Source organism: Leptodactylus fuscus, chromosome 5 (genome assembly GCF_031893055.1).
Source record: "Leptodactylus fuscus isolate aLepFus1 chromosome 5, aLepFus1.hap2, whole genome shotgun sequence".
Lineage (NCBI taxonomy): Eukaryota > Metazoa > Chordata > Amphibia > Anura > Leptodactylidae > Leptodactylus > Leptodactylus fuscus.
This window is the reverse complement of record NC_134269.1, coordinates 120595479-120620259: the sequence shown is the minus strand read 5'-3', so window position 1 is coordinate 120620259 and position 24781 is coordinate 120595479. Positions and strand designations below refer to the sequence as shown.

The 24781-nt window shown below is 39.8% G+C and overlaps 1 protein-coding gene across 1 annotated transcript in view; it reads right to left on the bottom strand.

Annotated features, from left to right (window-relative positions):
- Positions 1-24781, bottom strand: part of CPNE8 (copine 8) — a 190145-nt gene that overhangs the window by 18089 nt on the left and 147275 nt on the right. The window contains exons 14-17 of the mRNA XM_075274153.1: positions 14268-14314; positions 12796-12977; positions 8087-8214; positions 4139-4241 (exon numbers count right to left, since the gene is read on the bottom strand). Coding sequence (XP_075130254.1) covers positions 4139-4241; positions 8087-8214; positions 12796-12977; positions 14268-14314 — 460 coding nt within the window. The remainder of the gene's footprint in view (positions 1-4138; positions 4242-8086; positions 8215-12795; positions 12978-14267; positions 14315-24781) is intronic.

Sequence of the window (24781 nt, the reverse complement as noted above, 5' to 3'; positions counted from 1 at the left end):
TAACCCCAATATATTCTTTGAATTCCCAGTGAGACAATGGCACTGTATAGCAGTAGCAAAAATTGTGGGTGCACGTAACCCCCATATATTCTTTGAATTCCCAGTCAGACAATGGCACTATATACCAGTAGCAAAAATTGTGGGTGCACATAACCCCAATATATTCTTTGAATTCCCAGTGAGACAATGGCACTGTATAGCAGTAGCAAAAATTGTGGGTGCATGTAACCCCCATATATTCTTTGAATTCCCAGTCAGACAATGGCACTATATACCAGAAGCAAAAATTGTGGGTGCACGTAACCCCAATATATTCTTTGAATTACCAGTCAGAAACTGGCACTATATAGCAGTAGCAAAAATTGTGGGTGCACATAACCCCAATATATTCTTTGAATTCCCAGTGAGACAATGGCACTGTATAGCAGTAGCAAAAATTGTGGGTGCACGTAACCCCCTTATATTCTTTGAATTCCCAGTCAGACAATGGCACTATATACCAGTAGCAAAAATTGTGGGTGCACATAACCCCAATATATTCTTTGAATTCCCAGTGAGACAATGGCACTGTATAGCAGTAGCAAAAATTGTGGGTGCACGTAACCCCCATATATTCTTTGAATTCCCAGTCAGACAATGGCACTATATACCAGTAGCAAGAAATGAGGGTATTTGTAACCCCAATATATTCTTTGAATTCCCAGTCAGACAATGGCACTATATACCAGTAGCAAAAATTGTGGGTGCACGTAACCCCAATATATTCTTTGAATTACCAGTCAGAAACTGGCACTATATAGCAGTAGCAAAAATTGTGGGTGCACATAACCCCAATATATTCTTTGAATTCCCAGTGAGACAATGGCACTGTATAGCAGTAGCAAAAATTGTGGGTGCACGTAACCCCCATATATTCTTTGAATTCCCAGTCAGACAATGGCACTATATACCAGTAGTAAAAATTGTGGGTGCACATAACCCCAATATATTCTTTGAATTCCCAGTGAGACAATGGCACTGTATAGCAGTAGCAAAAATTGTGGGTGCATGTAACCCCCATATATTCTTTGAATTCCCAGTGAGACAATGGCACTATATACCAGTAGCAAAAATTGTGGGTGCACGTAACCCCAATATATTCTTTGAATTCCCAGTCAGACAATGGCACTATATACCAGTAGCAAGAAATGAGGGTATTTGTAACCCCAATATATTCTTTGAATTCCCAGTGAGACAATGGCACTGTATAGCAGTAGCAAAAATTGTGGGTGCACGTAACCCCCATATATTCTTTGAATTCCCAGTCAGACAATGGCACTATATACCAGTAGCAAAAATTGTGGGTGCACATAACCCCAATATATTCTTTGAATTCCCAGTGAGACAATGGCACTGTATAGCAGTAGCAAAAATTGTGGGTGCATGTAACCCCCATATATTCTTTGAATTCCCAGTCAGACAATGGCACTATATACCAGAAGCAAAAATTGTGGGTGCACGTAACCCCAATATATTCTTTGAATTACCAGTCAGAAACTGGCACTATATAGCAGTAGCAAAAATTGTGGGTGCACATAACCCCAATATATTCTTTGAATTCCCAGTGAGACAATGGCACTGTATAGCAGTAGCAAAAATTGTGGGTGCACGTAACCCCCTTATATTCTTTGAATTCCCAGTCAGACAATGGCACTATATACCAGTAGCAAAAATTGTGGGTGCACATAACCCCAATATATTCTTTGAATTCCCAGTGAGACAATGGCACTGTATAGCAGTAGCAAAAATTGTGGGTGCACGTAATCCCCATATATTCTTTGAATTCCCAGTCAGACAATGGCACTATATACCAGTAGCAAAAATTGTGGATGCACGTAACCCCAATATATTCTTTGAATTACCAGTCAGAAACTGGCACTATATAGCAGTAGCAAAAATTGTGGGTGCACATAACCCCAATATATTCTTTGAATTACCAGTGAGACAATGGCACTGTATAGCAGTAGCAAAAATTGTGGGTGCACGTAACCCCCATATATTCTTTGAATTCCCAGTGAGACAATGGCACTGTATAGCAGTAGCAAAAATTGTGGGTGTATATAGCCCCAATTCTATTGCTAGGGGACTTGCAGGGTATTTCTGAGGTGAAGGTGGGGGGGCACACCGTTGGAACGGGGATTTGGGGTGTATATATGGGGTATACGGGAATACACTGTCAGTGTGTTCCATTCAGGATCCTGGGAAAGCTGGGTTGCGGCGATTGAGCCCGTCAGTGCCACGTTACACTGACAAGCTTCTCCCTGGAATTGAAGTTATATGTAAGCCCAATATATTCTTTGAATTCCCAGTGAGACAATGGCACTATATAGCAGTAGCAAAAATTGTGGGTGCACGTAACCCCAATATATTCTTTGAATTCCCAGTCAGACAATGGCACTATATGGCAGTAGGAAGAAATGAGGGTATTTGTAACCTCAATATATTCTTTGAATTCCCAGTGAGACAATGGCACTATATGGCAGTAGCAAAAATAGTGGGTGTATATAGCCCCAATTCTATTGCTAGGGGACTTGCAGGGTATTTCTGGGGTGAAGGTGGGGGGGCACACCGTTGGAACGGGTATCGGGGGTATATATCGGGTATACGGGAATACACTGTCAGTGTATTCCATTCAGGATCCGCGGAAAGCTGGGTTGCGGCGATTGAGCCCGTCAGTGCCACGTTACACTGACAAGCTTCTCCCTGGAATTTAGCTCTTATAAGAGCTGTTGGTTGTCTTCTCCTTCCTATCCTAGCCTGTCCCTGCCTACCCAGAATCTAACCCCTAGCTAACTGGACGGAAACCTCCGTCCCCGGTGAATTGCAAGCTCAGAATGACGCGAAGCTGGGCGTCGCTGTTCTTTTAAATTAGAGGTCACATGTTTTCGGCAGCCAATGGGTTTTGCCTACTTTTTTCAACGTCACCGGTGTCGTAGTTCCTGTCCCACCTACCCTGCGCTGTTATTGGAGCAAAAAAGGCGCCAGGGAAGGTGGGAGGGGAATCGAGTAATGGCGCACTTTACCACGCGGTGTTCGATTCGATTCGAACATGCCGAACAGCCTAATATCCGATCGAACATGAGTTCGATAGAACACTGTTCGCTCATCTCTAGCCATTATTACTACACAAGCAGCCTTGTGCCCTGCTGTTAATACGTTTAACAGGTATGAATGGGAGCAACAGAATCATCAACATGCTTCATCACATAAGTAAATATATGATATGACAGGAGTAAGTCGAATCAACAGAGTTCATAATAAACTTAAATATATCTATGGTATTTAATAATGAAACAGAAAAAAAAATTTAGAAAGTTTAATTTGTTGCTAAAATTAGAAATGATACAACTACAAAGAATAAAACAAACACTCACACTCACCTGTCTGTCTGGACTGTGACAATTGTAAGTTTGTAAGAAGGATAATGCTTTGGGATGTTTTTCAGGAGTGGGCCTAGACCCCATAATTCCAGTGAGGGGTAATCTTAGTACCTCAGCATACTAAGAAATTATGGTCAACTGCATGTATACAACTTTGTGGGAATAGTTTGAAGAACGTTCCTTTCTGTTCCAGTATTACTTTACTACAGTGCCCAAAGCAAGGTTCACACGGATCTGGCTGGATGAGTTTAATGTGGAAGAGCTTAACTGGTCCACACAGAGCCCTGGCCTCTAGTTTATCAAACATTGAGGGATGAATTAGAATGGAGATTTCAAGCTAAGCTGCCTCGCCCAACATCAGCGTCTGTCCTACAAATACTCTTTTAGATGAATGAGCAAACCTTTCCATAGACACTCTCCAAAATCCATTGTGACACAGAATTTCAACTAAGCTTTTTCAATGGCTTTTGTTGTATTCTGTGATATTTATATACACATATACACATTACACTTTGCTACATCTGTGTAATATGATATTGCTCAATACTATTTTCACTGTATTGTCCTCTAATGCTCTTAGTTGGGGGAAACTAATATATACCGTAGAAGGGTAACTGCATATTTATTAGTTTCATTCAGTCAATTAGCCAGAAAAAGGTTTATTCACTAAACAATAATATATGAAGCTTTTATTCATACGGTATGGGAAAATCACTTACATTGACTATTGCCTCCTTTGTCTGAGCCATATCAGAGATAACTCCATCTGTAATAATCAGCAAAACAAAGTACTGGGAGCCATCTTTTATTGAGGCAGCATATCTACATAAAAGAATGAGAATAATAATTGTTACTTTTAGTTAAAGAAAGAAAAAATTCTAAATGAATATTTCAGACTTTGTAATAATGACTGCACAAGAATCGTGAAATCCTGAGCTCAGTTATGCCTGAACCACATTGCTAAGGGTAGACTTTCCTGAGAGAATCAGCCAATTATCATGATAATAGATACACCGTGGATGTGACAATCTCCAGCATGTCCTGAAATTCTTTTCTTTTTTTTTTTTTTTGCTACTGTATATGGAAATGTGGTATTGAAATCCTCTTTGACATATGATGTGCTTACTGTAATTTACTGCTGATTTATTAATGCTGGACAGAAAATCTCCATGGAAATCTACCATGTCTGAATATGGCCTAAGATGTATAGATTTCAATCAGAAACATTTCTCCCAGCACATGTTAATTCTATGCAAGACACTTTGCACTCACTTTCAAATAACAGTAACATTGTTAACACTGGCTTCATGTCTCTGCTTGTACACCTTTATCTATACTGTATGATATTGATTTTTGTTTCACAATGTCATACGCCGTATGGTCTTACCTTTATTTACCAGTAATCTACATAATAGATACTATAGTTTGTTAATAAATTGCGACATACAATTACAGTATTTAGTATTAAAGTACCCAAGAGCATTTTGGCCGTATGTACATTTAGCTGACATGTGGTCTTATTTAGCAATTGACAGCTGTCTCTAAATGCCTGTGCTAGGTTATACCAGCCAGATACTAATAGGACCTCCCCTCAACTTCTCAGCACAGAATCAGTAGGGATTTAAATGAATAAAATACAAGTTCTACTGAAACTTTTCTCACATACCTATATACTGTATGTATCTGCCAAGCTGCAAGTTATAAAGCACTGGCTGCACTGCCTGCAAAGAATGTTGCAATGAATAATTCTCCATAAGGAGCCTTTTTGCCTTTTCAGGCGATTTTGTAACATGCAGGGACCTATTAGTGTATGCATGCCCTGCTAAGAAATCTAGGAAAAGAATATGCAAATAAGTCCTCTTTGATGGAAAAAAAAAAGGGACTTACCCTAATGCCAGCTTTTAGAAGGTTGTATGCAATAGATCAGTTCCTATCCTAGTTTTCCTTAAAACCAAGTAGCATTGTTATGTATAGTGGGAAGTGAACCCACAAGGAATCATAACTGGTTTCACTTTGGGCCACTTTCAAAAGGTGTTGCCTAAGTAACCTCCCCAATGTTCACCCTTCAAACCCTGTATAGGAATCTGGACTTTTTTGCGAATAAAGAAAACTCCCCCTGCGCTCAAAGATCCTTATTTAAATAAAGAATTAAGCCGGGCCGGAAAGGTCATGGAAAAAATACAGTGTTTTACAGTCATAGCAAAGCGGATGGGATTCTAGTGAATCCCATTAATTTCAAATCCATCGTGTTTTTGGAAATTTCAGCATGTTGATTATACTTGCAGAAACACCAGTGAATGCCCTATAGGTAGAATTGAAACAGAAAGTCCACAGAGGAAAGCTCATGAAATTGGCCCAGGAAATGGCATGCCCTATTTTTTTTCTCAGATCGGTCACACAGGGTCATAGAGAACCAATATGTATAGTGTGCTGGCTCTTAATACAATGGCTAGCACACAGCTGTTGATAGAGCACTTAGTGAGCTTGTGAGCTTTGCACCGATGAGAGAATAACTTCCAAACAGCTGCCTGTGGATGATTTCTTTTGGAGGAGTTATTCTGGCTTGGCTTTACTCTTAATCATGCTACTAGGTTTCAGGAAAACCAAACATTGATCTATTGGGAGTTAACTTCCAAACCAGAGGTTCCCAAACTTTTTTTTCTCGTATACCACTTTCAAAATTATACTGGTTTCAGTGGACCCCCTGGTGCTACATTTCTACCATATTCCCAAAGCTCGTCAAAAAATGTGAAGATTAGATCTAACGATAGAAATTTGCGTCGCGGCTGAGTTCCCAAAGGGTCCACCTGGACCACTTTGGGAATCACTGTTCCAAACAATAGTGCTAGAGAAAGTTATCTTTTTTCCACTAGGAGGACTTATTTGCATATTCTTTTCCCCAATATCTAGATCTTTCTAGTTGGAGGACCTGTTTTGTATTCGTACTCATACAGTATACAAAATACTTAAAGGGGTATTCCCACCTTAAGGAACCTATCTATACTGCTAGCTTATGTAAATTGAAGAGTTTTCCTAAATATTATGCTTTAGCAAGGCTGTTTTGTTTGCCTGCTATGTGAAATTATTCATCTCATTGTTTACACAGCATTTACATAAAGCCTGACCTGTGTGATAAGACATGTGATGTCACTCACTGCTCTCACTGTTATCTACAGCTCTGCCATTCAGGTAATTGCATTATCTGTAATCTCTCTATGCAAACCCTGTGGGTAACACTGAGTCCTTTCTCTACAAGCATGTGCATATACATACATTTATATTAGATTTATAATAATCATAGTAAGTATTGTGATACTTCACAGTGTCTTGTTCTGTGGGCTGGGGAGGGCTGGCTTTGACTATTTGATAAGGAATACAGGAAGTGAGAAGAAGAAACAGCAGGCAAAGCTGCTGAAACAGTGAGATGGGAAAACCACTTTAACATTGTCACTGAATGTAGTATTTCTCATTTAAGCTTAGTTCTGTATGATAAGCATCTTCTAAAATAAAGTACATGTATCACATATGTTAGGCTGTGACAACACCATTGCTAATTTACTACTGTAAGTGCTAATCTCATAATTTCTGACATTCTTTACTAAAACTAGAAAGCTGTAATTTTCGGAGATGACTGAGTGGTTATGTAGTGCTAAAATTAAATTGATTCAAACAGTAAATATTCGATTCGATAGTTGGAACTTCCATCAAGATATAGTAAGTGCAGGAACAACAAAGACAGTGAAGCAAGAATAATAATTACATTTGTGCTAGCAGAAGCATGATGTAGAAATACCCTACTTACATGAAGTATCTCATGAATGTCAAATTATTTTAAGATGAACCTTTACAACAATGTGAATATAGTGTTAAAAGTGTACAATGAACATCAAATAAATGGCTTATTTTTGGGGGAAAACAAGGAGATGTACAGAAACTAGAATTGAAGTCCTAAATTTAGATGCATCTCAGCCTCATTTTTTAACATGAATTATAATGGACATTTAATTCTACTGTACATTATCTCTCTTAGGTGAGTTAAGGTCATTACTATATACTGTACAGTATATGAAAGTATATACTGTACAATAAAGAATGTGAAATGTTAGAATTAGAATAGATAGTAGCAAAACCACCTCTTCTGAAATTAAAAGATATCTTTTTATACCTTGTATGCCAGAAAGCTAATAATGATATAGATATTAATAAATCTGTCTTTTTGGACTGACCAACTCAACTGCAGTGTTAGTACTTTAGACGTGTAAAGCAAACAGCTAGATTTTACTGCCTATTGATACTTGAATATTTTGTTCTGCCTAAAAGTATGCACAACATATACAGTATCTCACCATGATACTATATATTAAAATAAATAACACATTGTATCAATTTGAGGTTTAAGGAATCGGCAGAATCTTATAAAACACTACCTTTTTCTATTGTATGGATTAAACCAGTGATGTGCAAGCAAAATACACAAGATTGATGTTGTCTAGTATAAAGCAATGACTATAGTGTTAATAATTACCAGAATGTTTCGTAACATTCTAAGCAGCAAAGCAGGATGCCTGGCAATAATCTCTGATAACTGTATCTTATTTGTCTTGTAGTCAAACACAGAGACTCTGCCTGACAGGCTAGCATTGATATAGAAAGCATAATTATATTACCTTGCTACATGATTAATTACTGGGGCAAAATTTGTAGGTCCATATAGCTGCACACTCTTCAAGCTTCTGTAGTATGCTTCCATCACACCTTCTATTCCATGACAGTATGGGTTTTGTGGGTTGCCATTCTGTGGTACAAAATAAATATATGGTTCTATATTTTCCACATAACAAGTTTTTGAAGTGAAGAGAGAGAAAAAAAAACCATAAGGAAGGTGTAAAGAAGAAAAATAAACCACATGTTCTCATACATTTTCAAGTGAATAATCAATTTTATAGATTGCAGACATTTGATAATTATTTTTTATAATAAATTATCAATAATATCTTGAATATGGATGCAGATTTAATGCCTGAATAGTTTATGAATCTTACTTTTAACATCCTTTTACAGGTAAAGGAGAGGAGAAGGAGGTTACTAGAAAAGACAAATATAGCCGATTGGGGATACTGCAGATACTAAACTCTAATAGACTTTGTAACTAAGATCTAAGTTCCTTGAACTCCTTTATATGAAGCAATAAATCAACTAGAAAGCCAACAATAGCCCCCTCCTCTATAGACTTGTGTGAGTGAGGTTGGATATGGATTCAAGTGCTATTATAAATAAGAGTATGAGTGAAAGTATCGAAAAGGAAAGTACACTTATAAAGAAATATATTACATTCTCCAGGTAATATGATATATTGCACAGTTTCTTATATTCTAGTGCCAACATATTCCATAGTGATGCACATACTGTAGACCGCCAACATTTACATTGGTGTTCTCACTGGGGCTTGAATCTTATATAGACAATAAATCTATGGAAAAGGTTAAGCAACTTTGTAAATACAATTTGGAAGATATATATTAAAAGGTAATCAACTTTTTATATGGCTTATATTTCAACTTGTGTGTATTAGAAGTGGACTCTATGCAGAAAATATATTTTTAGGCTACGTCTATGATTAGCCTTAATGGTTGCACACATATATTTAGGTTTCACTGTATGTCTGTACCATAGTAGAGTATTTTGTTATGGCAAATTAATAAAAATGGAAAATAATGAAAGCTAAGTTTACCAAGGAACTATTTCATTATGTATCCATAGAGCATAGAAAACAAAGCATATTAAGCAAATTATGTGTGGAATTATTCATCAAAGGACATAATGCTCCTTCTCTGCCACAGCGGATGGCATAATAATTGTACCTATTATTTCACGATAACCAGAGAAGCAAATGTAACAACTGCTTACTATAATAGCTGAATGACACTCAATTTTGCATATATTCCAGAAATACAGTAGGATACAGATATGAAAAAGAATGTACACTTCTCAATAAAATAAAGGGAACACTAAAATACCACATCCTAGATATCAATGAATTAAATATTCCAGTTGCAAATTCTTATTCATTATATAGTGTAATGCATTGAGAACAATAAAACATAAAAATGATCAATGTAAATTTAAATTAATATTCCACGGAGGTCTCAATTTGGAATGTGTGTGGTCTCCTTGTGCCGGAGTGACCTCCCTACAATGCCTGGGCATGCTGCTGATGAGGCGATGGATGTTCTTCTGAGGGGTCTCATCCCAGTCTTGGATTAAAACATCAGTCAACTCCTGGACAGTCTTTGGTGCAATGTGGCATTGGTGGATGGAATGATACATGAGGTCTCAGATGTTCTCTATTGAATTCAGGTCTGGGGAGCGGGCAGACCAGTCCATAGCATCAATACCTTCATCATGCAGAAACTACTGACACACTTCAGCCCCATGAGGTCTAGCATTGTCATGCATCAGTAGGAACCCAGGGGTACACTGCACCTCCATATGGTCTTACAATGGGTCTGAGAATCTCATCCCGATACCTAATGGCAGTTAGGGTACCTCTGGCTAGCACATGGCTGTGCGGCCCTCCAAAGGATGTTGCAGGCAGCAGAACGTTCTCCATGTCATTTTCATCCTCTATCACATCTATCACATGTGCTCATTGTGAACCAGCTATCGTCTGTAAAGAGCCCAGTGAGCCAAAGTCGAATCTGTCAAACTTGGTGTTCTCTGGCAAAAGCCAATTGCCCTGCATGATGTTGGGCTGCAAGCCCAACACCCACTTGCGAACTTTCAGCCCGCATACCACCCTCATGGAGTCGGTTTCTGATAGGTTGAGCAGATACATGGATGTTAGTGGCCTGCTGTAGGTCATTTGGCAGGGCTCTGATGCTGCTCCTTACACAAAGGAGGAGGTAGCAATTCTGATGCTGGCCCTCCTATGTCCCCTCCACATCTCCTGGTATACTGGCATGTCTTTCTTGTATCTGCTCCATGCTCTGGACAGACAGACAAAGACACAGGTAGCCTTCTTGCCACAGCTCTCATTGATGTGCCATCCTGGGTGAGCAGCAATAACTGAGCAACTTCTGTGGGTTGTAGACACCGCCTCATGCTACCTCTAGTGGTGAGAGCAATGACAAAATGCAAAAGTGACTAAAACAACAGTCAAAAAGGATGAAAACAGAGAAATGAGTGTGGTCACCACCTGCAGAACCTTCCTTTATAGAGGTGGTCTTTCTTATTGCCTATCATTTCTACTATTCAACTGGACAGGTTCATTTCACAGAAGTGTGATTGACTTGGATTGTTTACATTGTGTTGTTTAAGGGTTCCTTTTATTATTTTTTTTCTATCTATCTATCTATCTATCTATCTATCTATCTATCTATCTGTCTGTCTGTCTGTCTGTCTGTCTGTCTGTCTGTCTGTCTGTCTATCTATCTATGATAATATAATATTCTTGGTATCTGTCCATGTGACCAGTTCATTTGCACAACAGCAAAATAAATTGATTCACAATCAATGTTGCTTCATAACCGAACAGATTGATTTCACAGAAGTGTCATTGACTTGGAGTTACATTGTGTTAAGTGTTCCCTTTATTTTTTTGAGCAGTGTATTTATTTAATGAGTCAAATAAATCAAGAATATGAGATTAATCTGTTACAAAGAATGTTGGAATGCTCTAGCTTTATGTCACAATCAGACGTGCCCTTTATTGGCACTGTCATTGTCAGCACAGTCCAATGAGGATTATATGGTTTAACACTAGCTATTACATCACATAATACAATAACATTTGTGCTCTAAGGGTCCGTTTGAAATTTGGAGGAATTTGCCATGTATTTGGGGGTGGATTTTGTCCCCAAATCCGGAGCAGATTCCTCCCATTGTTTTCATTGGGAGGCAGAGATTGCAACAGAATGTGGAAAAAAAGAAGCATTCTGCTCGATATTGCCGAGGATTCCACTGGCGGTGTCCGGGGCTCGGCACTGCCTCCTGATTAGGCCCATTCATCTGTGCCTAATCAGGAGCAGGATGCCACGATGGAATGCTGATTCACTACATCGGCATCCTGTCGCGGCTAGCCCACGTGAAAATGCTGGTGGCGGAAAATGAAGAGGAATTTCCTCTTCATTTTCCACCATGTGAACAGACCCTTAGATTTGAGCAAAGCTAGTGTCAAACTACATGTGATGTGATTTATAACATGTGATCAGTTAACTAGCTTTTTGGAGTCACGATCATTGGCTAACATTCAAGGGCCAATCATTTCAATACGGACATACATATACACTTAATTCCACCACTACAGTTTCTGGCAACAAATTCAGATGCAAAAAAGTTGGAAGTACAAAACAATCCTGTGTTCGACGTGTCCAGAGCTAGTGATACTACTATCTGCTGAATCCTAACCACACACTGCAGAAAAAGACGTGCAGCGGAAACACTGTGTTTTCCAAAACTGTTGCAGGATGTCAATTATATCTACGGAAACACTGACGGTTTCCCTATAGGTATAATAGAAGCAGTTTCCACAGATGAACATATGCTTATTCTTATTAAAGGAACATTTCTTATAGTACACTTAAAAGGGTTGTCCAGTTTCAGACCAATATTGATGCTAAGGGGGCGTTCACACTGCCGCTGCTGTCCGCCCCAGGGTGTCTGCTGTAAACCCTGGAGAAACCGGACAGCAGACAGCTTGCGAGCGGTTGGCTTTAAAACCCATTCTCCGCCTGGAAACAGTTTTTATTCTGGGGACAAAAAGTTGGGCATGCAGGACTTTGTGTCCGCTGAAAAAAAAAAACTGTTTCCAGGTGGAGAGGATGAAAACGCTCACGGTCAGTCACCTTTTAAAACCATTTCAAATGAATGGGTTTTAAAGCCGGCAGCTCGCAAACTGTCTGCTGTCCAGTTTCCCTGGGGATTACAGCGGACACCCCAGGGCGGACAGCAGCTGCAGTGTGAACGCCTCCTAACTGATGTTAATGTGTCCGGGTTTTTTTTTAACTGTTCCATTTCATGGATCATTTAAAAAAACTAACACATTAGTATCAGTTAGCAACAGTTGGTGTACGAACAATAGCCATGGACACTGTTGAGTGGACACCAACGGTAGTGTGAACCCCCCACCCCCTAACACAAAGCATTCCTTTATAACTATATAAAGTGACACTTGTCAGATTTGAACAATGAAGGTCTATCAAGAAGTCAAATACTTTCAGCAGTGGGAAGGGGTTAATATCTGAAAGATATGTTTTCCATATCATAAACATATTTATAATAATAGCTTGTTTAGGATAGCTATGCTGATTTTACAAACTACACCCTGGATTCAGGCGGCCTGAATGTATTGTTCTCGGTGTAAAACGCACACACTTACCAAAGCAAATTCATGACATACTCTTCCATCAGGTGGCAACTTTGCTCCAAAGCCTAAAGCAGGAAACATTTTATCACTGTCATAATCCTGAATAATTTCTCCAACTGCCTTTAGTGCCATGCCATATGCATTTAGCTGATAAGGATTCATGTAGTGCAGTGAAGTAGGCTGTGCAGGGTTTCCTGTATCAAAAAAGTCCATGGTTATTACTTTCTTCTTTTAGAAATTAGTAGTTGCAGTAAATGACTAACCAACAGAACAAGCATCATAGTGTTTTAAAGGGGTTGTCCAGGAATTTGTAATTTACGGCCTATCCTTAGGATACACTACACAGGGCCAAAAGTAATTGGCTCCATGTCCTATAGAGGAGCTGGGTGCCAATACTGCAGCTCAGCCCCCATTGAAGTCAATGGAAGGGAAGCTGCAGTACCAGAGCCAACTGCAAGTGCCACAGCTGGCCCTGTGTTGAGTATACTACGGGCAGATGAAGCAGCCCCATACAGCTGATCCACTTCAACACCACCAATTAGATATTTATGGCCTATATGAACGTAGACCATAAATGACACATTTCTTGACAACCCCTTTAACTTTTACAAATACATTTACATATATAGTATATGCAGTGCATGTGTACAGCCACAAATAAACATTATAAAGAACTGAATTCCAAGATTAGGGTGGCACTGTAAAAAGCAAAAAAAAAAAAAAAACAAGATTATACTACCAAGTAGGGTGCTCAGCTAGCAAGATAGACTCAACTTGTCCAGCAGAAAAAACACAGAATAATGGAAGCGGCACTCCAACAGTATACAGAAGCGAAGGATTTATTAACCCATAGTACACATGTTGCATCTATTCTAATATGGATGACTAAATCTTTCACTTCAGTGTACTGATAAAGTAATGCTAGTACCGTATCATTTGTTGTTATTACGTGGTTTTGCATATAAAGTACTGTACAGTATATTTGTAGTTGAAATGATAAAACCCAATGCACTGATATTTCCTATTGGGAGTAAACTAATTTTACTCTCATATAAAAGTAGTTAGGTATAGATTTAGGCTAGAGTCCCATGTACCAAGCTACAGCTAAAAAGCAATGTAGGAAAAACCACCGTGGAAATGCATCACATTTTTGCCATAATGCTTTTCACAGAAAGTCTGCAGTTTTTTTTTTAACTTTCGGCTTCTATTATACCTACAGGGAAACTGTCAGCATTTCTGGAGGTATAATTGACATGATGTGTTTTTGAACTCGCAGCATTTCCATTGCGGATTTTTTTATGCAATGTGTAGATGGGATTAGCCATAATCCCGTTCACTTTACAGGTACCAAATTGAGGCATTTACGCTTTCACTGAACATTCCAGCCTGCTAATCTGAAACTAGAAACAGAAAGAATTTGGTGTTGATACAAGAAAGTGTATTCTATGATTATGGATAAATGAATAAAACCTTTGCAGACTTACCATTTGATGCTGTGAAGTCTATGGCGACTGTGAAATTGATCTGAGTCCTATAATACAAAGTAATATATTCATACAGGGGTTATGGAAAGTATATAAAAAAGTGCTAATCTATAATCCATAAATGAAAATTTACCAATCAGAATATCATATTTGGTAAACAAGCTAAAATTCTGAACTTGTAGAAAATCATGTATATCCTAAGGTTCCATGATGAGCCCCGATGATAAACATAGAATTATTACATTGAGCACCACAGTTTAAGTTCTTCTTGCTCACCTTTACGAAATTGGTGGCAGGACTGAGCTCACATTGAGCCAATCACTGGCCTCAGCAGAGAACCAGTGAGACCAGTCACTAGCTATGTAGGTCAAGGGTTGCCAATGTCATGTCATAGTTCCAGGTGGGAAGAACCAAAACTGCAGTGATTGATCTTATATGTAAAGAATTCTCTTTATTTTTATGGCTTTTCCAACCATTACTCTTTTTTTGTGAAAGCAGACAACAATATGCTCATCCTTTACATCATTTAGAAATCTTTAAAAAAAAATTTAAATTTTGTTTCAGAAATGTATAGATTCATAGATGAATCAATAATGAGCGATTTAGACACCAATAAAATGTAATGGATCATTGAGGGGTAAGAGGTTATTATTATGGGTTGTCTTGTTTATAACATTCATTTACCTTCTTAGGGAATTTTAAATTAATACATTACTAATCAGGACCCTATTAGCCATAGTGGAGAGAAATACTAAGACTTCATTGTAAATTGACACTGCTTGTGTACAGAGTACAGACCAAAATCACAGGAGAAATACTAAAAGGCACAGCCACTTTTCTGAAGTATTCACCTCCCCGATTGGTTTATGAAAAAGTACTGTGACAACTGGGGATAGTTTAGCATCAAAGGTATTGATTTTCTGTACTCAACAGAGAAGTTGGTGGCGCTGGGTGCCAAACAAACAGCATAGGATGTAACGGCAATCCAAAAGAAATGGCTTCACGCAGCTTATAACAGGAACAAAAATAACAAAACAGCCTAGCCCACACACAGGGCAATGTCTCACTTCTTGTACCCTGACTATCTTCCTAGGGCAAGAAGTTTTACTGGAGATTCTCCTCAGCAATGTGGCTCACACTGAGCTCAAACTTGGAACCCATTCCTTTTGGGACAGACCACCTGTCTGTCTCCCACTGGTCCACGGACCACCTGCAGGTCAGCAGCAGTACTGTCCCTGGAGTTGGGACCCCTTTCTCAGGTATGGGTTTGGTCAAGGTCCTTTTCAAACCTGTTTTGGGTCGCTCTCCATGTGAACAAGTCTTTTCTGTTTTTCTACCACAGGTGCAAAAGGATTTGGTTTGTGCACTATAATAGCAAAAGTATTTGGTTGGTGCAATACATGCGCATTTTTTCTTTCCCATTTGAGGTCAAGTGTCTGTCACATCTGGGGATAGCCAAACCGCTTAATTTAGAACCTGATTCAACCCGAACCTAGCAAGTGTCCTGACATCATGATGCTCAGCGAGCCCCATGAGAACCGAGGTGCATGACATCAGACAGAGGCCAGAACAGGATGCCAGGGAGCGCTGAATGCTGCAAAGATGCCCAGGAGAGGTGAGGCAAGGTGATTATAAGTGTTTGTTGTTTTTCACTACCTCCACTGGGTTTCCATTTATTATACTGTGGAGTCTGATGAGACAGCAGGAGTTTTTACTTTAAGGGCTTATATCTCAGGGTTCATTCACACTAGCGTTCGGGGGATTCTATCCCCCATTCTGTTTCAAATAAGGCAGAAAGAAAAAGGCCTGCTAGCAGGCCTTTATTCTCTGCCAATTTCAGTATTAAATCTGCAGAAACTGGGCAGAAACCCAGTGGATCCCATTTTAAATGGTTAAGGGTTCTGTTTTTCAGGTCCCCAACCCTACCCAGGAACAGAAACCCTAAAGCTAGTGAGGGTGTATGAATATTGAAAATAATTATGCAAATGGATTTAGATCTTGAAACCTATCTGCGTAATGCATATAAGCAAGCATTCTTTGCAAGAGCCTTGCTTCTACATAAAGTTAGATACACTTAGCGTATACTGTATTCTATACAAAACCAAAGTATATTATTTATTTGCTCTATCTTTGACTCATATAGATGTCCATTGTCATTATAACCCCATGTGGTATCTGTGAAGGTCACAAAGCATTTGCAAAACCTGATCATGTACAAATCCTGCTAAAAGCTTAAGTGTTTTCAGCAAGTACAGAGGCCAAGATGTTGCTTAGAAACTATAATCTACCAAGCTATTTTTATGATCAGAAGTCGGAACACAACCATTTCTATTAGCAAACAATCCATATAAAGTGCAAGTACTGGAAAAGCTTCACTTCAATAGCATCTGTGCCATTGCCATGGTGTTAACAAATCTTTATATTAGAACATATATTAAAGTGATACGTATTATCTTATAAATCTAGTGGTTTTTTTTCTAACAATGTTTATTAAAAAATGAAAAGCACTAAAGGCAATACATAAATGTCAAAAGTGCCATACTTCAAGCATTCATTCTTTTCATTGCACGTCATACTGAATCAGGAGCTTCTGGCAAAAAGGTAAGCGTACACATAAATAAACAGGTAGTGACACAGTACAGACCTCATGACCTGCAAAGTGGATGGGAGTCTGTGTAATCCCATCACACTTTGCAGGGAAAAAAATCAGTAGTTAAAAAGCTACATTTTCAAAAACCCTCATTTTTGAAAATCGCAGCATGTCAATTATACCTACAGAAATGTTGGCGGTGTATGGGTATAACAGGCGCAAAAAGTCAGCAGAGGAAAACTCTACAGAAATGCAATGAAATACACTATGGAAAAAATGTGATGCATTTCTACCGCAATTTTTGCACAGTGTATTTTTCGCTGCATTTTGCTACGTGGGGGCTTAAACATAGGCTGCCAGCTGGGTCAAATAGGCTTCCATAGATGCCATGGAAGCCACCACTAGGCCTCTAACTGCCACCTGAACCTATCTGGCTCTGCAATTAGGATGTGAAAATAAAATGCAGTGAATAGGGCGGGTCCAGTGTAAATAATGACTTTTTGTCAGGCAGATGTCTTGATACTTTGTACTTTGAGGACCCCATGGGAACCATGTATGTGCACAATTGTGCATGTGCTGGCATTGCCACCAAAGTAGAAATTTCAGGGCTTTTCCCAATCTTCAGTATCATATTCAAACTTATAGCTTAAGCAAGCTTAAAACTAGTGTTTTACCCAATACATTGCTTTACTAATCTTGCTCTGTTTTCCAGATACAAAACATTATCTCTCCTTGTTGTCTAGGTATCAGACCACCTCTCTATCTAGCTGCTTCCCAGGCTGGCTAATATGTAGGGCCATGACCAGAAAGCTGAAAATTTGCAGATGTGAATCAGGGAAGAGAGGCAAGGCTGGACAGTATTTCACGCGGGCTCCAGCACTCCCCTTTGCACTTCATCCTAATTTGCATAATAATAAAAATGTATTTTTTGATGGATTACAGCAGTAAAGGTATGCAATGCTATTAATATCCCCTACAAGCAAAGTTAGCTTTGTATCTGACAGACTCCCTGTAAATTGAATTTACAATAGCAGAAATAAGTTTTATATTAGTTTAAGTTAAAATACTAAAATATAAAAAAATACATGAAAAAGACATACATCTTTAAAACACAATGAAAAAGGTTTTGAGATATAATTCATTTACGGTACATTATCTAGAATAGTCAATGGTAACTGAAAGAAATATGCTACGTTTGATGTATACATAAGCAGAAATATCCACACAACAGCCTGACAATAAAAATAGCTGCTTTACAGGTCTCTGTTTTCAAGTGATGATTTCTTTGTTCTGAAATAATCTGATCTGCTTTTGTGAGCATGTCAAAATTATTATTACACTAATAAGCTTATCTCAAAGTCAGTGATTCATAATGGATAACTGGAAAAACACACCCAGTGATATATAAATCTAACACAGTCGTTTTTTGGCTATTAAAGTGAATAAAATAATGTTTTTTGATAAACAAACACTCAGTGTAGCCATTTATATTACAAATCGCAGTCTCCATACAAGAATGCAGTATATTCTGGAATGAAGACTGATTGATTCTTAATCTGTATCTTTCTATAGTAATTACAGATGGTAAATTGAAATTTTTGAGGCAGAAGAATTTCAAACATTTCAAAGTTTAATGAAGCATTAAATCAATTCTATTGCACTGTGAAAAAGCAGAGAATTTAATCATAAGATGTTAAATTGTATTTAAACTCTGTCTTTGCTATATTATGAGTGTATGTATTGATACAATGAACTTATCCCTAGATGAGTACCCCCTTGAATGCCTCCAAGTAATTTTTTTTTTTTGGGGAAACCCTATGAAATGACCACACATTGGACTTACATATGCTGTGAATCCAAATTGGATGCAGTATGTACTGAGTCACATAATTGGACTGAAGTTAGAGGAGCAAGACGCATTGAACAGCCCTTGCAACTGTTAAAGGCGCTCTAACATTGGGAAAAGTCATTTTTAACTAATCACATCCTTGCATAGGCTTTAGAAAGGCTATTCCACACCTACCTTTTGTATGTAAATTGACTCAGTGGTTTTTGAGTAATTCCATTTTTATTCATATGCTAATTAGACTGGGATGCATTAGATGCATCATGCACCCTCTTTGCTATTGCTTTCTATGGGTGTATACAGCACAGGCTGCTGCTGATGACTCAGCTTCCTGTTTGCACACACACATAGAAGATGATAGCAGAGATGAGTGCTGCTGGGAACATCCTGTGCTGGCTGGAAGCTCATTAGCATATCCATATAAATGGACTTATTCAGAAACCACTGAGGCAATTTACTGCTGGTGAGCAGTCCTGCTGAAGGTCAGCACATCTACCGCCAATAATTTATCTGTGCAGCTCTGTGCTGCTGGAAATAACAATTCTTGTAAATTGCCCCTGAAGAGTCTTAAATGAGACGAAACACGTAGGGATTCTTTAGGAGTTATATGTGTGGCTGGGGCGACTGGTCTGAAGCTCTGTTATACACTGGTGTAGGGTGGCCAGCTTCCTTCCCTGTTGGTGTGGCGTTAGGCCAGTATCCTTGGGGGGGGGGGGGGGGTGTTGGCACTCTCACCAATTTCATCATATTGGATCTCAGAGTAAAAGTATTCAGAACCAGTGTCCCCTGACATGCCAACATACGATATATAGGGAGTGAGGGTATTAGTATATAGGGACAAACAATAGTCTATGGTCCCTTATGATACCTATCTCCCTAGTGTACTGACCATTATAGGTACACAAGAATATTGGCATAATGAACGTCAGTGTGGCCGATCCTATCTAGCGTTTTACCTTTTATACTTACAGTTGGTTTTTAACTTATTCAAATACAGGTGAAGTTTTAGTTTTATTTTATACCCTATCTTTGGGATCTAGGTCCTTGCAGTGAATTAATATTATGATATGGGTTTTGATATCTAATTCTCAGTGATTTTTTTTTTTTCAATATTGTACAAACTCATAATAGTGTGTATTGACACTATTTGCCAAAACCTGCTATTCCCTCGCTTTGTATAACTTTGTGGCTTGTCTGTCTTGGTGCTCTAATTTCAGCTACCAGTCGTGTCTTGTGTCACTTGTCATTAAATGTCATAAGTGCGTATTTCTATTAGTTTTTTGGTTCTTGTGTTTTTTTGTAATTTTTGCATATTTTTTCATTAAAAGTTATGTTTTATTAAATTATTACATTTTTTGAGTGCTGAAATAATTTTTTATTTTGCAATAGTTCATTTGACCTAGACCGGGAGGTTTATTATTTTCGTGCACCGTGTTTTTTTGTACATTTTTTGATTCTCAGTATTTTTGACTGTGAGGCATTTTCTTCTTCTTTTTAGATAGATATTGTGGGGAAGGTAGCTTGGTAGTGCAGACCCAGTCAAGACAGGGGCACAAACTATGCAGCAAGCAGGTTTATTTAGAAAAAACAGGAAAATAAACCTTCGCTTCAGGCACAAATAAGAAAAACAAAATACAGCCTTACAGAAGTAATAACCAGTGCCACACCTCCCATGAGGCGACCTGAAGCGAGCGCTTCAGGCGGCACTATGCCAGGGCCTCAGGGAGGGCGGCATTTTTGCTAACCTAAGCCAGTCCAGGACAAGCTGTCCTGGACTGGCTTATCACCGAGCGGTGGTTTGGGGAGGCCACCGGAGCAGCGCTGCTCCAGCAGCCTCCCCTCACGCTAAGGCAGAGAGCAGGCAGTCTCCGGGCCTACTCTCTACCGGCGAACTGGGCTAAGCCCTGCCCCTTCACTAGGCCACGCCCCCGATCCAATCGCCCACGCCCCGATACAACCAGCCACGCCCCCTATCCGTCCGGCCACGCCCCCGATCTGCCCCCTCCTCCGGCAGGGGGGGGGCGGCTTTCTGCAGTTAGCTCGGGCGGCGAAAGGGGAAGGTTCACCCCTGGTAATAACCTAACTATATTTGTGGCTTACTACCAGCCACACGAAAAATACAAGCACAAATTGGTCTCACCGGACTCAGGGTTATAGGACAGACCCAGCCACCTCGTCACTTCCTGGATTTGCCCTGAAGTGCAGGCTCTGCAACCTTTTATGGGCCAGTAACGAGCCTATGACCCACATCTGGGCTGAAACCTATTCCAGACCCGCACTGGACCACGCATAAGTCAGAAATCTGGGGCTAATATAGCAGGACTTCAGCACTTTGCTTTCACCTTTTCACACTATATATCTCTCTATATTATAAAAATGAATTCTTGTCTGTCTGTTCTCTATGCGCAACCAAACGAATGGACCGATCTTCAACAAATTTGGTACAGATATACTTCAGGTATCCGGGAAGGTTTAAGATGAGGCTCCAACTCACTTGGACGTACCATTGTTGAGATACAGCATTACGAACACAATGCCCCCCCCCCCAGCCAATACAATCCTGCAAGTCTGTCACTCATATTCCAACTGCAATACACACGGTCACTCCACATGCACAATCCAACTCTGATATCCAAACTGAGATACACGCATCAGAGGATTAGATACACAGATCAGCACACAGTATCACATGCCAGAGGCTTAGATACATGCGTCTGCACACAGTCCCACACACCAAAGGATGAAATACACTTACCGGCCACTTTATGAGGTACACCATGCTAGTAACGGGTTGGACCCCCTTTTACCTTCAGAACTGCCTCAATTCTTCGTGGCATAGATTCAACAAGGTGCTGGAAGCATTCCTCAGAGATTTTGGTCCATATTGACATGATGGCATCACACAGTTGCCGCAGATTTGTCGGCTGCACATCCATGATGCGAATCTCCCGTTCCACCACATCCCAAAGATGCTCTATTGGATTGAGATCTGGTGACTGTGGAGGCCATTGGAGTACAGTGAACTCATTGTCATGTTCAAGAAACCAGTCTGAGATGATTCCAGCTTTATGACATGGCGCATTATCCTGCTGAAAGTAGCCATCAGATGTTGGGTACATTGTGGTCATAAAGGGATGGACATGGTCAGCAACAATACTCAGGTAGGCTTTGGCGTTGCAACGATGCTCAATTGGTACCAAGGGGCCCAAAGAGTGCCAAGAAAATATTCCCCACACCATGACACCACCACCACCAGCCTGAACCGTTGATACAAGGCAGGATGGATCCATGCTTTCATGTTGTTGATGCCAAATTCTGACCCTACCATCCGAATGTCGCAGCAGAAATCGAGACTCATCAGACCAGGCAACGTTTTTCCAATCTTCAATTGTCCAATTTCGATGAGCTTGTGCAAATTGTAGCCTCAGTTTCCTGTTCTTAGCTGAAAGGAGTGGCACCCGGTGTGGTCTTCTGCTGCTGTAGCCATCTGCCTCAAAATTCGACGTACTGTGCGTTCAGAGATGCTCTTCTGGCTACCTTGGTTGTAACGGGTGGCTATTTGAGTCACTGTTGCCTTTCTATCAGCTCGAACCAGTCTGGCCATTCTCCTCTGACCTCTGGCATCAACAACGCATTTCCGCCCACAGAACTGCCGCTCACTGGATGTTTTTTCTTTTTCGGACCATTCTCTGTAAACCCTAGAGATGGTTGTGCGTGAAAATCCCAGTAGATCAGCAGTTTCTGAAATACTCAGACCAGCCCTTCTGGCACCAACAACCATGCCACGTTCAAAGGCACTCAAATCACCTTTCTTCCCCATACTGATGCTCGGTTTGAACTGCAGGAGATTGTCTTGACCATGTCTGCATGCCTAAATGCACTGAGTTGCCGCCATGTGATTGGCTGATTAGAAATTAAGTGTTAACGAGCAATTGGACAGGTGTACCTAATAAAGTGGCCGGTGAGTGTACATGCTTCTGCACACAGTTCCACACGCCAGAGGATTAGATATGCGCGTCTGGAATCCTAACTAGATCCCTAAACTGCTCCTGCCTTTCACTGGAACCTAGCCCTGACCTCCTGTCTCAAAGTATATAGTCAAAGTGTGAGCACCGGGCCGGCGTCAGCTCACACTATATAAAGGCTAGTTTCTGTCCATCGGGGCGGTGGCAACTTCACCGGGCATGCTCAGTATGACCCCCACGACCACAGGCTTCAAGAAGGCCCTGAAGACTCACCTATTCAGGAAGGCCTACAACCTCCAATAACACTATCACCGTACCGCCATCTGTACAGTCTTCCCCTCTCCTTCTGTCTCTACCCCCCTTCCCTCATAGATTGTAAGCCCTCGCGGGCAGGGCCCTCTACCCCACTGTGCCAGTCGGTCATTGTTAGCATTATATCTACCTGTATATTCTGTGCATTGTATGTAACCCCCAAATTGTAAGTAACCCCCAAATGTAAAGCACCATGGAATTAATGGTGCTATATATATAAATAAATAAATAATAATAATAATGGGCAGAATGGAACTTAGCCTCTGAGCGCCTCCAAAAGGTCTGAGAACGCTCAGTAAGGGAAGAATGGGACTTAGCCTCTAAGCGCCACCAAAAGGTCCGAGCATGCTCCGTAGGCAGAAAGCTGGACATAGAGTCCATACAGCTCACTGCACGAAGCCGAGGGCGAGGGTTGGATTGGCCCGCAGGTGGCGCTGGACAGAAAACCTGTGGGACCCCATCCTAACAACCACACAGGGAGGATTAGATACGTTCCTCTGCACACAGTACCACAAGTCGTAGGATTTGATATGTGCCTCAGCACACAGTACCATACGCTGGAGGATTAGATAGACGGCTCTGCACAGAGTACCACACAGAGTTTTACTCCAGGTTTCCATAGCAACCCAGCTATTTTTCTTCACTGCTGTATGTCAGCTTTAAAAAAGCAGGGCACTGTGGATGACACTGTTACACAAGGTCACATACACACAGCTTTATTACAGATCTACATAACAACTGATCACAGGTTTTTCACTAATATCCAAAGTGAGACACACATGATCACGTGACGTTTATGGACACACACAAACAACATACAAAATACACCAGTGCAAAATTGGACAATTCTTATGGGGCCACTACACAAACAAAAAATGTAATGTACCCGTGCAAAGCCGGGTCCTCCTGCTAGTTGATATATATATATTGCAACAATAGTTCTCATTATGGGAATATTTCTTTTTAAACACATATATATTATATGTATGTATAGTTTTTTTTTATAATTTGATTCAGTAGTTTTATCTACAACATAGACAGCACAATGGCAGCTGTGTAAAATAATGAAGATCATGTGTGTCCATTACAGAAACAACCAGAGAACTAGATTTTTAGATGCCAAATTCAGCAAATAGTTAAGAGATAGTCACTGACAATCTAGTTTTATGTGTACAGGGTGTTCATTTTGTCACCCAGAATAGCACACAAAACACAGAGGCAACGTCTTGATAAGATAAAACAGCACAATAATAGTTTCTGCTGTGACAAAATATTATCACCTTTCTTGGATTCTCTTTATTTAAGGCGGCTGCAGAATTCCCACTACTGTATCTTTCTAGCACTTCACTTATGTGTTAGGATTTATTGCTCACACCATCATATTGTGTGACCTATTATACTGAGGTGATATTTTAAGTTCAGATTCATTTTATCCATCAAAAAGGGGGTCAACATTTATCCACATTTGGAAGACGTTTTTTTTTCATATGGTGTTATGTATTAAAAGAAACATGAGCCTTAACTGTGATAATAATAAGAAAATCAAAAAAATATTGTTTAATTCTATATGCTTTTGTGGCAAGAGCCTGGATAACGGCAAAATCTGACCTTTGCTAATACTGGAGGAAGAATGTTCCCGCCACTTCAAGTATATTTAGTGTTTTACTCCACTACAACATATAATAAGTGAAATACAGAAAGCCAAATAGAGCATTATTTGTTGTCTTAATAATAAGCTTAGGACATTGACTGGTGGGTTCTACAAATACTTCACATATCATGCTGAAGAACAGTTCTTTCA